The sequence below is a fragment of the Boleophthalmus pectinirostris genome, unplaced genomic scaffold (genome assembly GCF_026225935.1).
Source record: "Boleophthalmus pectinirostris isolate CB_2022bp ecotype Guang Dong unplaced genomic scaffold, ASM2622593v1 HiC_scaffold_22, whole genome shotgun sequence".
Taxonomy (NCBI): domain Eukaryota; kingdom Metazoa; phylum Chordata; class Actinopteri; order Gobiiformes; family Gobiidae; genus Boleophthalmus; species Boleophthalmus pectinirostris.
In genome coordinates this window covers 21,935,019-21,955,528 of record NW_026571190.1, presented here as the reverse complement: position 1 = coordinate 21,955,528, position 20,510 = coordinate 21,935,019, and the positions used below count along the sequence as shown (strand labels likewise).

The 20,510-nt window shown below is 38.9% G+C and overlaps 2 protein-coding genes across 2 annotated transcripts; both read right to left on the bottom strand.

Annotated features, from left to right (window-relative positions):
• Positions 1-1,879: 1,879 nt before the first annotated feature.
• On the bottom strand, positions 1,880-15,074 carry smc3 (structural maintenance of chromosomes 3). The gene is made up of 29 exons (XM_055158266.1): positions 14,894-15,074; positions 14,377-14,452; positions 14,255-14,293; positions 14,100-14,167; positions 13,946-14,017; positions 13,583-13,662; positions 13,427-13,505; positions 13,204-13,321; positions 12,762-12,937; positions 12,609-12,689; positions 12,276-12,440; positions 11,432-11,553; positions 11,073-11,286; positions 10,886-10,989; positions 10,695-10,794; positions 9,905-10,065; positions 9,676-9,817; positions 9,457-9,607; positions 8,773-8,923; positions 7,584-7,737; positions 7,358-7,516; positions 6,710-6,817; positions 6,493-6,601; positions 5,858-6,105; positions 3,451-3,663; positions 3,190-3,375; positions 2,926-3,103; positions 2,727-2,833; positions 1,880-2,620 (listed from the first exon to the last, which is right to left on the bottom strand). The coding sequence occupies exons 1-29, from the start codon at positions 14,906-14,908 to the stop codon at positions 2,549-2,551; spliced, it is 3,648 nt and encodes a 1,215-aa protein (XP_055014241.1). The 5' UTR covers positions 14,909-15,074; the 3' UTR covers positions 1,880-2,548.
• Positions 15,075-16,013: 939 nt separating this feature from the next.
• dusp5 (dual specificity phosphatase 5) lies at positions 16,014-20,144 on the bottom strand. Its single transcript, XM_020931359.2, has 4 exons — positions 19,661-20,144; positions 18,812-18,951; positions 18,209-18,428; positions 16,014-16,772 (listed from the first exon to the last, which is right to left on the bottom strand). Exons 1-4 carry the CDS (start codon positions 20,022-20,024, stop codon positions 16,366-16,368), a joined length of 1,131 nt encoding a protein of 376 aa, XP_020787018.2. The 5' UTR covers positions 20,025-20,144; the 3' UTR covers positions 16,014-16,365.
• Between the last annotated feature and the right edge of the window lie 366 nt (positions 20,145-20,510).

Here is a 20,510-nt window from a genome sequence, read left to right as displayed (position 1 = left end):
TGTGTGAGAATGGAGAAGAAAGCATGCCAGAGCAGACACACGACACGGAGAGCTTGTGGTCACAGAAACAAGGGAGACAAGAGGGGTGAATGTTAAATATGTATTTGACACCAGTGTTTAATGTTCTTTGATTCAAGCTTATTTTAAATAAGAGATGAAGAAATGATATTAGGTGGACTGATAAAAAGGACATATTTTGTCTATAAAGTGTAGGAGAGAATGCTGGGGGATTAGAAAAAAAATAGTCTAATTAGAAAGTTAGTCAGTTGTAGGCCTATGAATTGGGAATGGGGTATGGGAATAGAACCCATTACTCCAATTTAACACTGTTAAGAGTTTGAAGCAACTCAAATTGAGATGTGAAATAATTATTCTTGGGGTTTGGAAATGTTAGACCAGATTGGCACAGTGTAGGTCTTATACCCCAGAGATCTGTCATCTGATGTGGCATCTGATATAGTGCAGGGCTGTTAACGTCTCACAGCCAGGACAGCCAGAGCTGCTCTGGCACCAGGGCTAATTAGCTAGAGCAATGTGAAACAAGTCATTTTTTTATTTTTTGTATCCTCCAGTATCTGTACTTTTATCTGAATAAATGAATGACACTGATGACTGAGACAAACTTGGTTGTTCCACAAGGGAAATTATTTGGACACAGTAGCTCACACATCACATAATAATAATAATAATAATAATAATAATAATAATAACAACAACAACAACAATAACAATAATAATAATAATAATAATTATTATTATTATTATTAGTAGTAGTAGTAGTAGTAGTAGTATTGCTCCTGACACACTTGGATTATCCACCCAGAATCGATTGGCCGATATTTTAAATGTATAGACCTATATTCTATATTTTTATGCATAAGAAAAAGGTACAACAAAAAAGAAAGTTGAGAAGACCATGAGACTGATTATAGGAGGATCATGGACCACATGGGTTTAATGATAGCCTTTCAGAAGGTTATAACCTTTTGAAAGGCCTGCTCCACTGAAACCCTGAACAACCTCATGTGCGTGGATATTATGTGCACACAAACACTGAACGAGACTTTAAAGTGAATGATTGAAAAAGTGAATAAAACATAATTAACATATTTATATTTAAGTTTTTACTACAAATCTGAAATTGTTTTGATCTAGTTTTATTCATTTTGGTGAAGTTTATAATTTCACTTACTGACTCAACAGGGCCAAATATGTTTAAACTCCTAGATAAATGTCCTTCTGCGTAAATTGCAAATTAGCAATTGGGTGAACTTTTCTGTGTTTATGGCATATATAGAGGAATTCTGTTTTACTCAGCACTTTTCTTCCCAACTTTTCCTCAAATGTTTCTTGACTGATGTAGAACTGTGATAAATATTTACTGTACACTATACCACCAAACCAAGTAATTTGAGAGAAAATAAAAACACATATGCGCTTTAATAATGCCAGTGTAAACTGTGTAGGCTTATATTAGAATAGGCCAGCAAGAAAATGCTTCCTGTATTGTAGTCAGATTTTTCTAGTTGAATAACTATAATGAAGAAAATCAATACATCATATATATAGTCAGTGTGCATTGTATGTCTTTTCAACAGAAGTAGCCTAATAAAACGCAATTTCAAAAACATTACAAAAATAAAACTCACCAGAGAACAATTTTAAAAAGTAGTTGAGTGAAGAGTTTAGGCTCTAGTGTATATAGTAAAAAATTACTAACTTTGTTATTCAGCCAGGACGTAAATCATCATGTAATATTGGCCTGGTTTATTCCATCATATTTCTAGTTGCGCTACTGACACATGTAATCAATGTGCTTGAAACATGGCGCCATCTGGTGTCTATGCGAATTTCTTTTTAAAGCAAAAACAAAATCGAGTTTATTTTTCAATATTTTATTTCATATAAAAATGAAGAGAACATGTAAAATGGTGAAGACTGAAAACTACAACATATGGGCTTTAATTTCCAAAAATACTGAGCACTTGAGTAACATTACATTCTAACATGGAGTTTAAATGATTGTAAATTGTAAATTACAATTTGATCTCTTATAATTTGAAAGAACACATTTTCTTACATCAATATGCATGTAAATGATCACATGACACCACTGTGTGTAAATTATCTAAAACCATAAGCTTTTATGCATTATGGTTGGGAAATTGTACACATTTCAAAAACAATTATGTAGATATAAAATGGGTAAAAATGTCAACATAAGAGAGGGTCAAATGTTATGAAAACTGTACATAAATCATATTTGCTTTAACAAATTCCTCCCATAACTGGGTCCCAAGAGTCTCTTCCTCATCTTACCAGAAAGAGTTAAACTTCCCTTAAGAAATGTATTTTTAAAAAGGGAAATTAGTGCGAAAAGCTTTGTCATGCCAAGTCTGAATTTTATTAATGTCTTGTAAATTTAGACTGAATAAAATGAATGTCATGGACCTGAACTGCTGACCATGCTCGTAAATTACTGTAAGAGTGTATGGTTTGACAGAAGTGCTCTGGGGCCAGTATGAGGCTGAAGAAATAGAGGTGGTGTTTAACCGTGGGTGGTGTCATCCTCCACAAAGTCTTTGGCCTGCTCCGCTGTGATCACGTCAATGTGACTCACCTATAACACATGCAAAGTTTAATACACCTGAGTAACATCATCAGTGCAAACAGATCATCAAGGTTACAAGTGAAACCAGGTATTTTACTTCAGAACAAAATCTCACCTTATTTCTGAATTTAACACCATAAAACTTGTCTGCAGACTCGAGCAGCTCAGGCCTGAATGTGGTGGTAATGAATTGGGCATGCCCAGCCAGCTCCACAATCATGTCTGTAATAACAATGAAAATTACATTATCATGATTTTCTTACTTTATAAAATGTATTTTTTCCTGAGAATTGGATAAATGTGTTTGCCTTTACCTGACACAGCTTTTCTGTGCTGAGCATCAAGAGCCTGGTCGATCTCATCAAATAGGTAGAAAGGAGCAGGGTCACATTTTTGAATCGCAAAAATCAGAGCCAGGGCCACCAGAGACTTCTGACCACCAGAGAGCTGCTGCATTTCTCTCATCTCGCCCTGTTTTCCAGTGAAGGACACCTAAACAAGACAGAAATCCACCACACTTATGTTAGTTAAGCCTTTGAACACATCACAAACACATCACATTTGAGAAACTAAATTACCCTAATGCCGACTCCAGTGAACTGATCCACAGATGGGACACTGCTTTGGGAGCCTGAGCCCCTCTCACTGTCCTGACCCTCCTCATCCTGGGACTGTCCTCCCTCTGCATCACCCTTCTTCATCACCAGAGTGGCTTTACCTCCAGGCACCAGTTTCTGAAACACCTCGCTGAAGTTCTTAGACACCTAAAAGAGAAGATATTTTTGATACACAGTAGTTGTTGCTGTAATCTTAATACCCACAGTATCTAGTGAACGGACCTGTTTGAAGGTGAGCTGGATGGCCTCATACTTGCGCAGCTCCAGGACATTCATGAGCTCCATGATAGATTTGTAGCCACGGTCGAGCTCGTCTTGACGTTTGATCAATTTTTCCTTTTGCTCAGAGAAATTCACAAACTGGTCCAAAGCTTTTTTGTTCACATGACTGTATTTCTTCAACTCAGTGTTGCATTGCTCCAGTTTTCGGAAAAGCTGAAACATGTTATTAAATAATGTTACTTAAAAAAAACAAACAATTATGTTTGAAGTAGTAATACATTCCCATAAAGTGAGATTAAGTCTTACAAAAATATTTTTCTTCTTGACAATGTTTGCCTTTTTAAAAAATAATATGAAGTCATCTTGATTACTTTTATATTGCCAATAAAGGAGAGTAAAAGCAAGCATACTGTAATTCTCACAATAGCTCACACAACAAAATTATTATGTTTGACTGTCTACCTGTCAAGACTTGGTTGGCCCAAAACTTTTTAAAATTTAATGAAGCAAAGACAGAGTTGATACTGTTTGGGTCCAGCAGTACCCTCACTGATGTGGGATGCCTTAAAAATTATCTTCGCCCCACAGTCCTAAATTTGACAAGGAGATGGTGCTTTAAAATCAAGTTTTAATAATTTGTGGCTTTTATCCAAAGTCAAACCTTTTTTATCTTAACTTTCTGAACAAGTCGTGCATGCTTTTATTTCATCACGCCTGGACAACTAATGCACTTTATTCCAGCATCTCACAAAACGCACTTTACTGACTAGTTATTTCAAAACTCTGCAGCGCAACTTTTAACAGGAACCAAAAGAAGAGGGCACATTACCCTAATTCGTGCATCTTTGCACTGGCTTCCTGTAAATTTCAGAATTGATTTAAAAATTGTATTGTTTGTTTTTAAAGCTTTGAATGGACTGACCCCCTCCAAATTTACACTCCTACACGTGTTCTGAGGTCCAAGGGCCAGCTCCAACTTGTGGTGCCTAAGACAAGAAATCAGGGGGGAGAGGGCCTTCTCTGTGGCCAGCCCTATGCTCTGGAACGCTCTGCCCCTCCACATCTGAACTGCCCCCACAGTGGAGTGTTGTAAGTCTCTTCTTAGAACCCACTTTTATTCTCTGGCTTTTAACACTGTGTGAGTTGTGTGGTCCTCAGTGTCTTTTATTTATTTTTAATGTATTTTATTGGTTTTATTTATTTATTGCTATTTTATGGTTTTGCTCTTATTTTATTTTACTGGTTGTATTGTTTTAGGACTAGCATGATTAAATGTGAGCGTTTATTTTATCATTATATTATTATTGTTGGTACTAGTATGTGTTTGTGCCGCACTTTGGAAAGTGTTTGTGAAATGTGCAATATGAATAAAGTGTATTCGATTGGGTTTGGATTGGATGTAAAACTGCTTGAGTATTCTGGCATAAAATAGGTGGTTAAAAACATTCTACAAGTCTGTGTGCATTAATAGATTAATTATACAGCCATATGAGGGCAACAGTCTACTTTTTTTTACAAGCTGCACTACCGTGACAGAGTAGAGAAAAGTCAGTGCTTCGAGTAAAACACAAATACACTGAACCGAAGAAGCAGTCAATTACATGCAGTGGCTTGATAACTGTTTACCTCATTGGCGGCACTATTCAAAGCTGAAAATAGGAAAGCCTGTCTATTTGGGTGCAGCATACAAAAGACTCACTCACATTAGGTTGATAAATACCACCATCTGAATCAGTAATGAAGTTTTAACAAGGACAAGTGCCTCTGTTATTTAGCCCACTCATCCACTTGAGCAATCAGCAGCACCATCTCGCCTCTGAGCAGAAATTATGCAGATAGAAAAACTATTGAGCGCTTGCGAATGCTATTTGTGGTATTGTTAAGTGGGGGAACTGTCAGAGTCCCTGTATATGTTACATTATGAAAGATGCCAAGTCTAATCAAGCAAGCGTCTAAGAGCAGAGGAGTTTGGCTGAAGGATCTAAGCAGCAGAATGCAAAGAGGATGACTCACTACTGAAGAGTAAGTGGTAGGGCCTTAGGATTTAAACTTGGAGAATTTCTGTTCTCTGTGTCCAGGTGCAGGTATACAAATCAGATTATTGCATTTTCTGACCTTTAGACTTGTTATGTAGTCAATATTTGGGCTTGTGTTATGTCATTTATGTGTCACTTTACTCAAAGGTCAAGATGCACAAGTAAAGAGAAAGGTTAGAAGATAGATACAACTTAATGTTAAAAGGCTAAGGAGGTTGTATAATATCATACTTGAGATCTCTTTTAAAAATGAAATTGACCTCTGCAGACCCCAGAAGGAGATTTAATAATCCTGCTGCAATTCTGCCTGAGAAAACTGCTCAATAATGTCCATTTCAAAATAATATGTCAAAAGTCCCTTTTGTGCCTACCTGTTTAAGTGTGAGAGTCTGGTACTTTTCGAAGGCCTCCTGAGGCAGTGAGCCCAGCTCTCGGATCTTCTTCATGCACTCCTCCTTCTTCTTGAGCAGCATGCCCTGGCGGTTGGTCATCTTCTCCAGCTCTTTAGTGTCATGGTTAATGGCGTCATTCTGCTCCTTTTCAATGCTTTTCCAGCGCTCCATGCTTTTTATGTGGTCCTTGATTTCCAGTTCAGTTTTGTCAATCATTGAGTCCAGCTCTGACGAAAACAGTATAGTTTACTTAAATCTATTTATTCTAGTGGACAAGGAAATACATTCAGCATATCTGCTAATAGAATATATTATATATTATGTTATGTAAGGGCACTTTTGTATTTTTAAAAAGCCATAATAATCTGACCAGAACTGAAGAAGCAGCTTGGATGAGCTGCGAAACGTATTCAATCAAAATCTTTTGTTCAGTTATCAGAATTGAAATTCTCCTAAAGCCATAATAAACTAAATGAGTACATTTGGTAGTATCTCAGAATATATAATTAGTGCGTGATATATATGGTTATATTACAAATCAAAATTAATCACTTGCAGCAGTAAAACTCACAGCAGACTTGGGACAATTTTCTCTGATTTTCCCCACTGTGTACCTTCTGATCGAGCCAGTGTGTCTTTGACTCTTTTGTTGATGCCATCAAGCTCTGAGGTGGTTGCTGTCAGCACTGTCCCTCCTTCAGTCTCTCTCAATTCATTTAATTCCTGTAAAGAAAAAAAAGAAGACAATATTAATGCAATTTTACTAGCTTTGTTTTCATTTCTTTTTTCATTTCTACCTTTTCAGAGAAAAGAAAAGTAAAAGAACAGTACCTGTTCTACTTGGTCAAGGCGCTTGCGTAGATTTTCATTGAGGTAGGTCTCCACTCTGGTCATGATGCCCTCTAGTTTGATTCTCTCATTCAGCAGCTGTCTGTTGTCCTGCATTGGCAACAGCAAAAATATGTTCAAGATAGTAATAATTGAGCAACATTAGGATTATATATTATAATGATATTTGGATAACACGTAATTGAATACTGTATTATTCATAAACTTGTGCTGAAACTCATTAAATATGTACCTGTCTACCCAAATAAAAATAAGTATGACAAGTAAGTAGTGGGGATATAAAAACAAAAACAGTTCTGATTCTCAACTCTAACATGACAACATCATAACTGTCCACAGAAAGGTGGAAGCTGTTGCACAGTGATGATAAAATAACTGCACTGAGTGAGGTGAGAGCAGCTGGCAGAGAGGCAGAGAGGAGCCATGTTGGATCACAAACACGTCCCACACACCCCACACACAGCTGCTGCAAGCGACCAGACACCAAATGGAGGAAACAGACTGTCAGTCAGTACTATATACTGTGTATATTGAATTAATGTGTGAACAGATTAAAATTTTTTTGCTGTACATACAGAAACAAATGCAACAGCAATGGAGCGTTTCATTTGTTTGCTCTATTTGTTTGACCTGCTGCAGCTGGCGAATCTCATCGTTGAGGTCATCCACGCGCCGCTGGTCCTCCAAACTGAGTTGAGATAGAAGGTCAGTGCCCAGCTCGGCCTTCAGGGACTCTCTGGTTGACTCCATGGCGTGAAGACTAGCCTCAAGACTCTGAAGACTGCGTTGCTGTAGAAACATATTAGTTAGAAAACAAAACCTTTGACTTGTATATGCACACCAGTGTGTGTTTTACCTTGGGCATGAATGTTTTCTCCGACTGCTGCCTCTTCTCCTTCAGCATCTTCATTTCTGACAGGATACTGTCTCGGGATGCTTTGAACTTCCTCTGCTGAGTTTCAATCTGCTGCATCTGGTTCATCAGCTGGTCAATCTCATTGTTGATACGTAAAGACAAGTGTTAAGAAAATGTTTTTTTTTTTTTTAAACCTGAACTTGGTGCTTCGCCTGTTGATTTTGCAGAAATTTTCAGTTTCTCAGTCATCTGAGTTTTTTTTTTTTTCTCTTTTTAACATAAGCAGCCATGTTTGTATTTACCTAAACGGATCTCTCATAATTAGTGTAATTGGAATATGGGTCCAGGCCCACTTGTCTTTGTTAAGTCTTGTCAAAGCATGGGGTTCTGGCAAGCCAGTTAACTGTCAATCTATATGGATTTTTCATGGAAGTACCTGCATGGATCTTCAGGGAAAGATTTGTAGCTAGTTTGGGGGCAAGAGGGTTTGAAAAGAGGAGCTACCATTGTGTAGTATGAAGAGCTTTCACATAATCTGCAGTTTATGGACGGAGGTAGAGATTTTAAATGACCAGCAGTGAAGGACAGTCAGCCCGAGTGAAATAAATTGATATATTTTATAAAATAATATAATATAATATAATATAAATATATATATAATAAATATCGGCCCATAGCCGATATGCTTCCAGGTGCTCATAACGGCCAACCGATATATCGATCAGGCTCTAATATGCGCACGCGCACACACACACGCGCGCACACACACACACACGTGTCTGAGCACACGATTGACAGGTAAGACATGTGCAAGAATATCTTAAAACTGTGAGAAGTGCTGCTATGAATAAACGTGTAGTGATGTGAAATTAAGTGTGGGGCATAAGTCTTAAAGCATGCAGAGGTTGGGTGTGCAAGATCAAAGCAAAAATAGGGAAAAACGTAAGTATATTAACATCCATCGCCTCCGCAAAGCTATTTCTTGAGACAGAGAGGGCAGAGAATGCCACAAAACTTCCTCCCCTTCTCTCCTCCCGAGTCTAATTTGGAAAACTCCTTTCACAATGTCGTCATTCACAGCAGCGTTTTGTGTTTTCAAGTCAGGTTGTACTCACGGGTATAATTACAGCCTCATGGTGGACAGGTGAGTGATCCAGCCCCTGTCTTATGACTCAGTGAAAGGATATGTTCAATGTTTCTGCGTAGATTCTCATTAAGTTTGGCTTCGAGTTCACCAAGTTCTTCTTCAGCTTTTCGCATGTCTTTTTGCAGCTCCAGACGAGATTTGCGTGTGTCATAGTAGCCTCCTGTCAAAGCTCCTCTGTGGCTCACCTGATCACCTGGAGAAAATAAATCAGTTTTGCTTAAAAGAAGATATATGATTATGGAAAATTTACACAGTTAAGACAAGCGTTTTATGATGCCCTGATGTCAACTGGGAGTGATATGGCAGATGGACAATAGTTCTTCCTACGCCACAGACTGAAAAATATTTTAGTCAAGACCTAATTTAGTAAATGCAATTATAAAAAAAAAAAAAAGAAAAAAAAAAAAAAAAAAAGAAAATGTTGCAGAGCAGTTTATTAAATATAAATGAATGAAAATCAGCTGTTTGCTTTGTTGAAATAACACAATTCAAGTTGTTTTAAATCAAAACAATGATTTACAATAAAAAAAAACACTGAATTATGCCAAGAGTGTATAATACAAATATGAGGGTAGAGCAGCACAGTGTACATGTTGCTGCAGCAAAACATTTTCCTCACTCGGGATGAATAAAGATTGATCCCTTTCTTCTCTAGTATATTACAAGAAAGCATAATATATATTCTAAATCTAAAATGTTAAAGAGTTTAGAGTTTTTTTTACTTACCCTCCAGTGTGATACAGTCCATGGTAAACGCTCTGGCCAACTGAGTGGAAACCTCCATGCTACGACAAATGAGTGTCTTCCCAAAAACATGCTTGAAAGCTTTATCAAAGTTTGGGCTGTAACGCAGTTTGCTGATCATGGGAATAGCATCCTGAAAAACAATAGGTTTCAAAATAAATATATTGTTTATACTGAAAAAATCTCATGTGCAGTCCTCACATTAGTCTCTGGGTATGCTGTGTCACGGACATCTAACTTGCTCAGAGGAAGGAAAGTGACTTCTCCAGGGAGGTTCATTTTGTTGAACTCCATCAGGATTTTAGTGCTGACTTCATCAGTGTCTACAATGTGATAGAAGAGCCTGAAAACACAACAAGGAATAAGTATGGCCCTGCTCTGTGTGCTGACAACCTCAAAGATGGTAGTAATAATAACAAAAAATTAGCACCTGGTTCCTGCGGTCACCTCCACACAGGTGTAAAAGGCTGGCTCACACTCAAAGTTATTCATGACAATGCCATGGTAACCATTGATCACATGCTGATTGATGCCTTTACGGCGAAAATGCTCCAGGACTTTGTTGATGCTGTCAATGCCATTAAGAATAGCCTGAAAAAGTAAGATTTAGGGTTCACAAAACGCAGGAGAGGAAACAAGTAAATTTTCTTAGCATATTAAGTAAATTTGACAACTAAAGAGGGTCGTGCCATCAATCAAATTGTATTCAAACCATGATCAAATTCTTTGAAGAATGATTGCATCTAGACTAGATAATAAGCGTGCACACACAGTTGAATACAAATAAGACAATCACAAATGAATCAAATAAATGCAGGATCGCTTGATGAAAAGAACAATTCCTTTTAGTCTTAGACAATTCTCACAAGTGATATTTGATTGGCAGTCGATTGGACGAAGGAGTGACTCATGTGTAAATTTAGCTGCAGATCATAAGAAAGCCTAAGTGAGGGAGAAGAATGATTAGATTTGAGATGACAATCGGGTGAGTCACAAAGTGAGTTTTTCTCAGTATTCACTCTGGCTCAGTTGGAGCGTTGGTGGTAAATGGGTGTCATTTTGTTGATCCATTCTAAATAGAACAAACCTTATTAAACAGATCTACCACTGGCTCTGAGTACATGACTATATTGCTCATTGATATGATTCAGTCAGTTTGTGGTATTTTTTTGCATGTAGAAGGCACCATTAACTTTATTATTACATAAATACACACATACCTTCCCCGTGGCAGCTCGGAGAAGCTGCTGTTTCTTCTCGAGGTCCTCACGTTTAGCAGCTAAAGCCTGCTGTTCAGCATTTTCCTCTCTCCAGAGGTAGCTAGTGACAAGTAAAAAAAAAAAAAAGATACATCATTAAAAAACTGCCGACTATTTGATCTACCGCATATATGAAGCAATTAACACCTTACTTTCTTTCACTTTGAAGTTCATCTTTTCTGTTTTTAACCTCATAGTACTTTTTGTCCAGTTCCTCCACACGGGTCTTGACTTCGTTAAGATCTTGGTCTAATTTCTAGAGGGAGGTATAAAAATGTTAGCTGTGAGATGTGTTAATGTTTCATCTAAGGCACAACAAATCAAACACATTATTCTTACAGTGTACTGTTCCAGGTTTTTCTCTTTATTTGTCTCCGTGTCCTCTAGGTCTTTGTGGATGGCTGCTATTTGCCTCTTTTTGTCATTGATAGCCTGGTCTAAAGATTTCAACTCCTTTTTAATCCACTTGTCTCTTTCTTCCTTGGAGGTAAACTGGCTCCCTCGTCCCTGCTTGGCATACAAATCTGTCCTCTCCTGTGTTGCCTGGGCTAGTCTGAACAGAAGAGAAATTGTTATCAAATCATCAGGATAAATTATCCAAAAAGGAACAAACATAACTTTAAATATCCAAGTAAGTTGCTGTGTTAAAGCCATCAATGATTTTCTCAGTGACCAGATGTGTGGGAGTGACTCATTACCTGGAGATGCCTCGCTCCTCCTTCTCTTTTACCATGTTAAATTTGGGCTCTGTTTCCTGCAGTTCTTTTTGCTTTTCCTCAATTTTCTCAAGTAGCTTCTGACGTTCTTTCAACAGACGTTTCTAAAAAGGTACAAAATAAACAGTTCAAGAATACTGCAGTGAGAGGGAAGGGATTGTTGATGGATTTAACACTAACTTCATGAGATAAATAGATTTGCTTCTTGTTAAGTATAAAAAGAAAACAGCTATTGTCAACCACTGACGAAATTTGCTTCCCTTGCTTTTCAGTGTGCTCCAATAACTTTTGGATGTTAACGTGCCAATTTTAGCCAGGTGGGCCTAATCCTAACAGCCGGCATGATGCCTGGGACTCATCATAGTGTATGGGGAACTGGGCCAAAACACAGTCATAATTGCCTTTATACACAGAGAAATTCTGTGCCATACGGACACAAAGAGAAGCCAGCTCGGTATACGTGAGGCCTTGTGCCAAAACTGATGTCAAGCCACTGTGATGAGGAGAGTTAAATATCCACAGCCACAGCCATTTATCAATATTTTTGTCTTTCAATGACACACCAGTGGGTCTCTAGAGTCAAAAAACAAAAAACCTGCAAGGTGTATTAGTCACAGCCTTTACTTGAAAGAAAAAAATTGTCAAATTAAAATTAACTAAAAATAACGCAAAAACAAACTATCATCTAGAAGTGCAGCGATAACTTTTTATAGAATTGAGAAATCATCTCAAGGAGAGAGGTAAATAATCACAGTGTGTGTGTTTACAATAGAGAGTTGGTGCAGGAATCACGTGTGCACCATGACGCACATAGAGGCTTCCGTACCCTCTGTTCGCTGTTGCCTGCCAGCTCGTCCTGCAGGTCCTTGGCCTTCAGTTCCAGTTTGGTCCTCTGCTTGATCTGCTCCTGGCGCTCAGCCGAGAGCTGCTCCTTCTCCTCCTTCATGGCTGAGATCTTGGACTTCAACTCTCGCACAACTCGCTCTGTTTCCTATAAATATTAATATCAAATATATAAAACAGACTCCAAATTGCACTGTACACATTTCAACCAGTTATTTCAAGTTGTATAAGGTTTAGTGATAAATATTGTAGCAATCTAAAATAATCATATAAAAAGTAGGTTTTCTTCTTGAAAGTTTTATATGTTAATTTATACCTCCACTTTATCTCTAGCATCTTGCTGAGCATCACGGAGTTGCCTTGACTTGTCCCCACATGTTTCTCGTTTGGTGGACAGCTGAAGAAAGAAAAAAAATCAAGACCAAAATCTACTGTAGAAAATAGCCATCAAACAGGTGTTTTGATTTACCTCATCCAGTTTGGCTCGGGTTTCATTAAGCTCCTGGTTGTAGATGGTGTACTCCAGGGCTCTCCTCATCTTGTCCCACTTTTGGTACTGAGCCAGCTCCTCCTTCTCATCCTCCAGAGTGTGAAGACGCTCCTCAATGTACTTTAGCAATTCATTGATCTTTTCACGCTTTCCCTCTGTTAAAACAGAGATTAGAAAATTGTTACTCTTCATAGCTGTTTGCAGAACTGGGCCTGGTAAGAACTTGGATGGGAAACCACTGGGAATACCAGGTGTTACAGTCTGGCAACAGTGGCAAAAACTGTTGTTGTGCCCTTAAGCAAGACACTCCAACCACATAAGAGGAGTAGATGCTACAGATTGGTAGCAGATTTGTAGAAACAATGTTTCTTTTGATGGTTTTGTCACATGAAAGAAATAGTAATAATTCCAAAAAGTTTACCTGTCTCTTTCATGAGAGAAATACTCTCTTCTTTGCGCTCATCATACACACGTGTCCCGGCCACCTCTCTAAGAAGTTTGAGACGCTGGGAGTCAGGGGCTGTTGCCATTTGGTTGATCTGTACCAATAAATATGTATTAACATTTGGTAAAATGTATTTTATCATTTTAACACCATCACAGGTGCAGACATTGCACACCCGCATTAGACACTCCTGACTCACCTTTCCCTGCTTGACGATGTAGTAGGGGTTACTGCGAGAGAAGCCAGCACTTTCCAGAAGGTTCATGACATCATTTTTACTGCAAAAATCACAGACGCCATTCACACTTACATGATTTTACAATTTACCTTAATAAATACAGGGCAATACACTTACGTCACCATCTTCTTGTCTAAGAAATACTGGTCCTTCTTAGCCCCAATGACACGCCGAAGCGAGACCTCCTCTTTATCAATCTAAAATAGAAACAATATTGTAAGTTACAAGAGAGAAAAATAAAAAAGGTAAAAAGTTTCAAGATTATTTTTGTGTTCATGTTATGTTGTTATGCAACTTTACAAAAGGCTCTATTAATGTGTTCTTAGCATGAACATTACCAGTTCAGACAGCTCATGAACTTGACGAAGATGGACACTATAACAGAATTCCCCCAGTGTATAAAATTTGGAGAGACTTTCCCAATATCGGGACACAGAACATAGAAAAAAAAAAAAGAATGATGAATGAAATCTGACTTACAGGAAGCCGGTTGTCCGAGTTGTCAAATATAATTTCCACAAAAGCTGAAATGACCCTGGGACCTGTTCCTTCCTATTGTAACAAAAGAAAAATGTGTAACAGAAATTGTAACAGAAAGAGGAAAAGTGCTGTCACTGTCATTTTAATATCTTACATGGAGCAAGGCCAGACGCTGCTCAGGTCGAAGATGACTGAACTCATCACTAAGCACAAACTGGATGGCTGCAGAAAAAGACCAGTGAATGTTGAAATAAGACAGACAATTTCATTATATTAATTATTTTTTATTTAAATACTTTCATTTCATACCATAAAAGAAGTTACTTTTGCCAGACCCATTTCTTCCAACTGTGAAAACAGAATTATTTATTCAATTTAAGATCCTTGTCATGTCACAATTAAGTCACATACAGCATGTGATATGCACTTACCAATAACATTGTGCTTGGGACTGAAAGGGTCGACTACGGTTTGGTCCCTGTAACTTCGAAATCCTTGAATAATGACCTACACATATATAATGATGAATGTTATACGAAAGTAAACACTGCAGCTAAACATCTGGCACAGTGGGGCCTTGGCACAGCACACTTGTAATGTTTTAAGAAACGTGTTCATAAGACAATATTAAACATGGTGCAAATGGTAATAAATGCAATGATTCGTTTTGAAGTACGAAAATGTAGCACTAAAAAATTACAAATCAAACTAAACTCCACTATGAGAGTTTAGCATTAGCTTTAGCCCCGGTAAAGGGGGCGGGCAGAGTAGAGCAAACAGAAACACACCTGACTATGATGCTAACATACTTTGCATCACAAAAATATGACTGATATACAATAAACTGCTCTTTGAGCTATTACACATAAAGTTAACGCGCAATTATAAACTGTTTCAATAGGCCATTGATTGCCGCTAGCATGCACAAGTCCTGGATAGTTCTCTTACCTGTTTGATGTACATGGCGGTCCGAGTAGCCCAACTCTTCTCAGAAAAAGTAGGGGATCAACTCCTCTCTCCAAAGAGCTGGAGTAATCGGGAAATATACCGAAATCCAAAAGTTAATTGAATATAATGCATTAATTTTTGTCGAGAAACACAATCAAGCAACAGAATGACACGGAAAATGGCGGCGGGGGCGGGTTGAATGGAACATACCATTAATCTTTATAAGGACAAGGTCCGTCAAAAATGTTAAAGGCATTATTATTGTTGGATTTAGAACCGTGGGTAGAAAAGGATAGGAATATTACCCTATCATACAATGGCTATAACTATCTACATTGTCACATGTGGCCGTCTTTACTAATACCTCACCCCCAGCGCCTGAGATGGTACAGTCTAGACACTCGCTCTCTGGGCGCCAAAGGAAACGTCTCTCCGGGTCTACGGCGTGGATCTGTATGGTGTACGGCCTGTGAGGGCAACACATGAGTACGACATATGGGCCCCTGTCCCGGCCAGGTTAGGCTACTCTCATTCAGCCATTAACTCTAATTTATTATCTTTAGTTCATTGACTTTAGTTCCTCATTTTACAATGGAAAATATATTTAGGCCTATGGCAGGTTTTTAGTAGTATATTGAATGAATGGGTCGCGCCTTTCAGTAGGCCACTTTGTTTATTGGTTTATGATATCCCAAAGACTGTATGGTTTATCCCCTCACTCACTGCAGGTGTCACTGTTGTCTTTTGATTATGTATTGTAGTGAGCTCATTCTAAATGTGTTAAAGGTGCATTGTTTAACTTTCCTGGTGGAGAGTCTTCCAAATGCTTTTCTCCACTGAGATGTTATTGCTTTGTCTGGAATGTTTCAGTATAGCATTAAACCTTTCTGTCTTAATGGAGACCAAACCAGACCAAGTTGAAAGTCAGATCTGTGGAGAGGCAGCCCCACTCACAGTCAGGATGCCTTTTTTTCTAGGTATTTTTGAGCAATAAAACTACCTGTAATGAATGTAAGGTAGAGCTGTTTAATATCATACTGTGGAACATTCCAGGCAGAGCAATGACATGAAGACAAGTAGGTGACAAAAAAGATTTGACCAGTAAAAGCAAAGTGAAACATTTTTGTAGTGAAACATTTATTAAACACACATTAATTAACATCTCTATCTTGATAAAAATCAGACAGTACTTTCAAATAAATAATTTCTATGCCCAAATGTATAGGCAAATCACAATATTAACCTAAGGCATGAATATTGCAGTTCAGGCTATCATTGTGCTGTGTTGTTTCATCAACAGCCCAGAAGACCGGAAAACAGCAACTCCCAGGAGTCTCGACTTCTTCATCGTCATATAAACATTTTCTTTCTCGTATCTCCAGTGAATCTGTGTTGCTGGGTCAAACACCAGGCACACAAAGTATTATTTTTCATATTTTTCAAGTAAAGACTACAAGCAGTCAAAAGTTTATTTAAGGCAGTGCAGTTATTGGGCTCAGTTTGAACTGGTGATGGACTGGGGAGTGCAGGCAAGAGGTAGGGAGGGTGAACACAGATGGCTCATAGTTTTTGGTGCTGAAGTTATTGGTAAAGTCATTGGCAAAGAAGGAGGCAGATTCTGGGGCACAGGGTGTGGCAGGTTCTGGAGTGACTGCATGAGCTGGAGCTGTAGAGAGGACCTCAGATTCATACTGCAGCAGCTGACCCATGAAGCTAAAATTGGGTGAGATGACTGTGCGACGCTGTTTGATGATGTCAAAGGCAGCATCGAGTCGCAGCCGCTGGGTCCTCATGATGTAGGCCATGCAGATAGTGGGGGAACGAGATATGCCTGCTTCGCAATGCACCAGGACCTTGCCTCCAGATTGCTTCACTTGATCTGAAAGAAAAAGAGGACATCAAATTTAATATTATTTCTACAGTTTTTATTTCACACAACATATGTCCCTAATTATTATGGACTTCTTGTCAGATCCTTACACGCAGGCATTTGGGACCTTAGTGTGAGTCACAAAACAAGAGTGATAGACTGCCTCCTACACTATGTGGGCTTGGAGAGTTTAGTGGTGCAGCACTCTAACACACTAATTTGTGCATCATTATGTGTAATAAATTCCAGTGGTCTTTATAAATCTCACTTACACATATTTCATTACAATTGTTCATTTGGAGTTACTGTAGTTGCAACATATATCTGTTTTTCTGCTAGGTGAAGTTTAGTCTGCCATCTAGAGCTCTAGACAAAGCCTAATAACAATATCAAGAAGCACTCGTGTCTCATCTGCATGGCCACTCCAGAAATCAGACCTCAAGCATGTTAAGGTACTTAATATTTCTATTATGCTGCTCATCTTTTGTACTGATAAATTATTGATCATTTTGAATCCACTGTGAGTCCAGGAAGTGATAGGATTCAGAAACCTTTCTGTAAATATGGGCTTAATTTTTCTACTGGAATACATTACATGCTTATGCAATACCCAGACTTGCTAAAAGATAACCCAAACCGCATGCACAATATTATCCATTTATGTTGTCATCTAATATCTTTAGCAGGGATGCAGGCTGTGGACTTTGTCCTTGTGGTGGCTATAAATAACCTGCACATTGAGTATATCTATTGAGCTCCACTTTTCCCTCCCACACTACCTTCCATATTTACTGTCCTACTGCCCTATAGGGACCATCAGTGCAACCCACCTGCAGGCAATGCTATGCAATCCAGACAGACAACTCACATTTAGTCAAAGCCCAAACAACATAAACAACGATTATGATGAGTAGCACACCCACAGCTTCCTCCCCCTGGCCTTGGCTAAATATGTACTGCTCACCCACTTGTCATAGTGCTGGCCACACCCAAGGGAGTAAGCCACAGAGATTAGGCCTGAGAAGCAATGACGACATGACAGTGTCTTTTTCAGGCTAAGATGGGGGGAGGATGAATGAAAGGTCAGGGAAGGATGGGAGTAAATCCTGAATGAAAGCTGGAGACGATGACGAGCAGTTGATCAAGTTAAACTGATTAACGAGGGTCGTATTTGTGAATGACAGCAGGTGAGAAATTGGACTGGGTAGACGAGAGACAGAATCAAATACGCATGTGACAAATAAACAAAGTCCCGCTGCTGTTAATATCAGTGCTGTGATAACACATTTCACAGCTCCTTTACGCAGCGCTAAAAACAGGCACAGGTTTCCAAGAAAATAATCCCGTGTCTATTTTTTCTGCAGTGTTTACTTAGATTTCTGAATACGGTTGCTACGCAGAAATCTAACTTTACTATTATTATCCAAAAAGGGCATAAAGCTCACCAATGAACTGTATTGCCTCTTGAAAGTGGGAGCTGATATCTGCCATATGGCTGTCCTCTACTGGGATCCACTTGTAGTCGTACCGGCCCTTTGCTGGCTGCAGGTCCCTGCGTGACACGTTGAGCAAGGCTGTGATGTGAAGGTCGCTGAGATAGTCCTGTCTGGAAGCATGATAGGCACTACCGAGGTAGAGGAAAGGCAGGATCTCCACAGGTTTGCCCTGAAAAAGCACAACAAAATTCTCAATACAAATGAAAAACAAAATCCTCAAAAAGCCTCAGATTTGATATCAACCAACAATTTAATAAACATCTAGAACCTATAACAATATGTAAACAAGCCCCTTGATCATTGCCCCTTTTCAAGTGTGTAGTGTTGTGTGCATGTTGGCAAAGGATGACAGAAAAGGCCATGATGAAAGTGTATGTTTCTCTACAGGTGTCCTGTCCAGGCAAAACGTCAAGTGGCGTTTTTCTTTTGAACCAAATATAGAGAGACTGTGTAGTGAAGGTCAGATAATAGACATCCTGATGTCAGTGTGGTTCTATGTGTTATTACTTATCAGTGAAGTTAAAAATAAACCCTATGAGGGTGTTTCCATACCTGATCATAATCTGGTTTGTGGTGAGAACGCATCTCGGTGTGGCAGCTGACTTTTCTCTCAGTTTCAGTTCCGCTCTGGTCTATGGTTTTCACCTCAGTGCAAAGTTCAGGGTATTGAGAGTGGAAGTTCTCATATCCGCCTGAAACAAACAGAGGAAACAAACATTAATCCTGGCTCCTAACACACAGTGTCACGGCCTAAGCTTGAGAAATGTCAGCCTTTTATGAAACAGTTTCAACAGCAGATTATTACGTTTATAAACTGATTATACGCGCGAAATTAATTACTGCACCTCTCCGTGGAAGGAGCGCTAATCCTTTTAGGCCCACATCCTGCGCTCTCAGAGGTGACAGAAGGAAATGGGAGCGTTTCAACACATCACAGCGACCCCGAAGTATTAACTTGGACGGGGCAAATGACCAAGACTGTAGGCCTACTTTGTGTCATATCTATCTATATATATATATATATATGTGAGACAATATATATAAGACATACACACACACACACACATTTTATCAGTAACATATCATAAGCTCGCTAGTTTCTCATTCTGACTCATCCACTCCGTTGACGCACGCATAACATCTCTCCAAGAAGCTCATTAGTGTACTTAGACGGCTTTTACAGTATCGGCTATTAACAGCACCGATAAAACATTATACTGTGACAAAATGGGGAATATAGTTTATTAAAAATACATTTATTCTTACGTTCTCAAGTTTTGGAAACGCTAGCTTGTTTTAAACTTAGAGGAAGAGAAAAGGCTGCTGCCAATTAATTATTTCAAAAGCGGGCGACCTCATAATAAGATATGAAAATGTAAAACATTATTATAATTTGCTTACCTTTCAGAAAACAGATGCTGGTCCCATTTGTTAAGTGTGAAAGGGTGTTTATTACTATTTGTGCTACACTGTCCTTTTTTAATTTTTGCCAGTGGGACGTCCGGTCATCCAGTGCTACTATTGCCGATATGCTTCCCTCCCGAAGCCGATACAGAGCTCTTTCGTCCGGGATAACAAACTGAAGAGGCATCGGTCCACCTCTGAACCTCCGCACCACCACTGAGTTGAGGTTGACATTGATGGAGCCTTTGATGCTAGAGTTTGTGAATGAAAGATACGGTCGACAATCCACAATAAGGCAGGTCCCACATTCCTTCCTGATGATTTTCTTCAGACGCCGGCCATCAATGCTTGACACCTTCATTGTTGCTTTGGGAGTTTAAATGTTATTATTGCCTGGAGAATATAAGTGACTGACTCCTGATAGAATATACGGGCAACACAGAGCCCTGTACGCGTCTTTGCCTACATTTCCTCCAAGGGGATTCCGGTGGATCAGTTTTATATGAATGAACCTCCGGCGCCTGACGTCACGAACCAAATATGGACAGTGACGTAGATAAGGGCACGCCCACAAACAATGACTGTAGTAATGACTCCGCCCTCGGGGCTGGTCAATAAATCCCTTGTGCCGCTGCTAGGACTGATTCATAGCTCACTTATTACTCACACAGTTTTCTCTCAGCCTACACCTACTCCTTATAGTTTCAGGTGCGACTTTTCCATTTAAGAGTGATATAAACAGCTCCTTCAGCGGATAGACATGCTTATGGTACAGATCCAAACATAGTGTTCTCACATACTCCAAAAATTATTGTGTGCAAATCATAGTGAATTGAGTGTGTGTGTG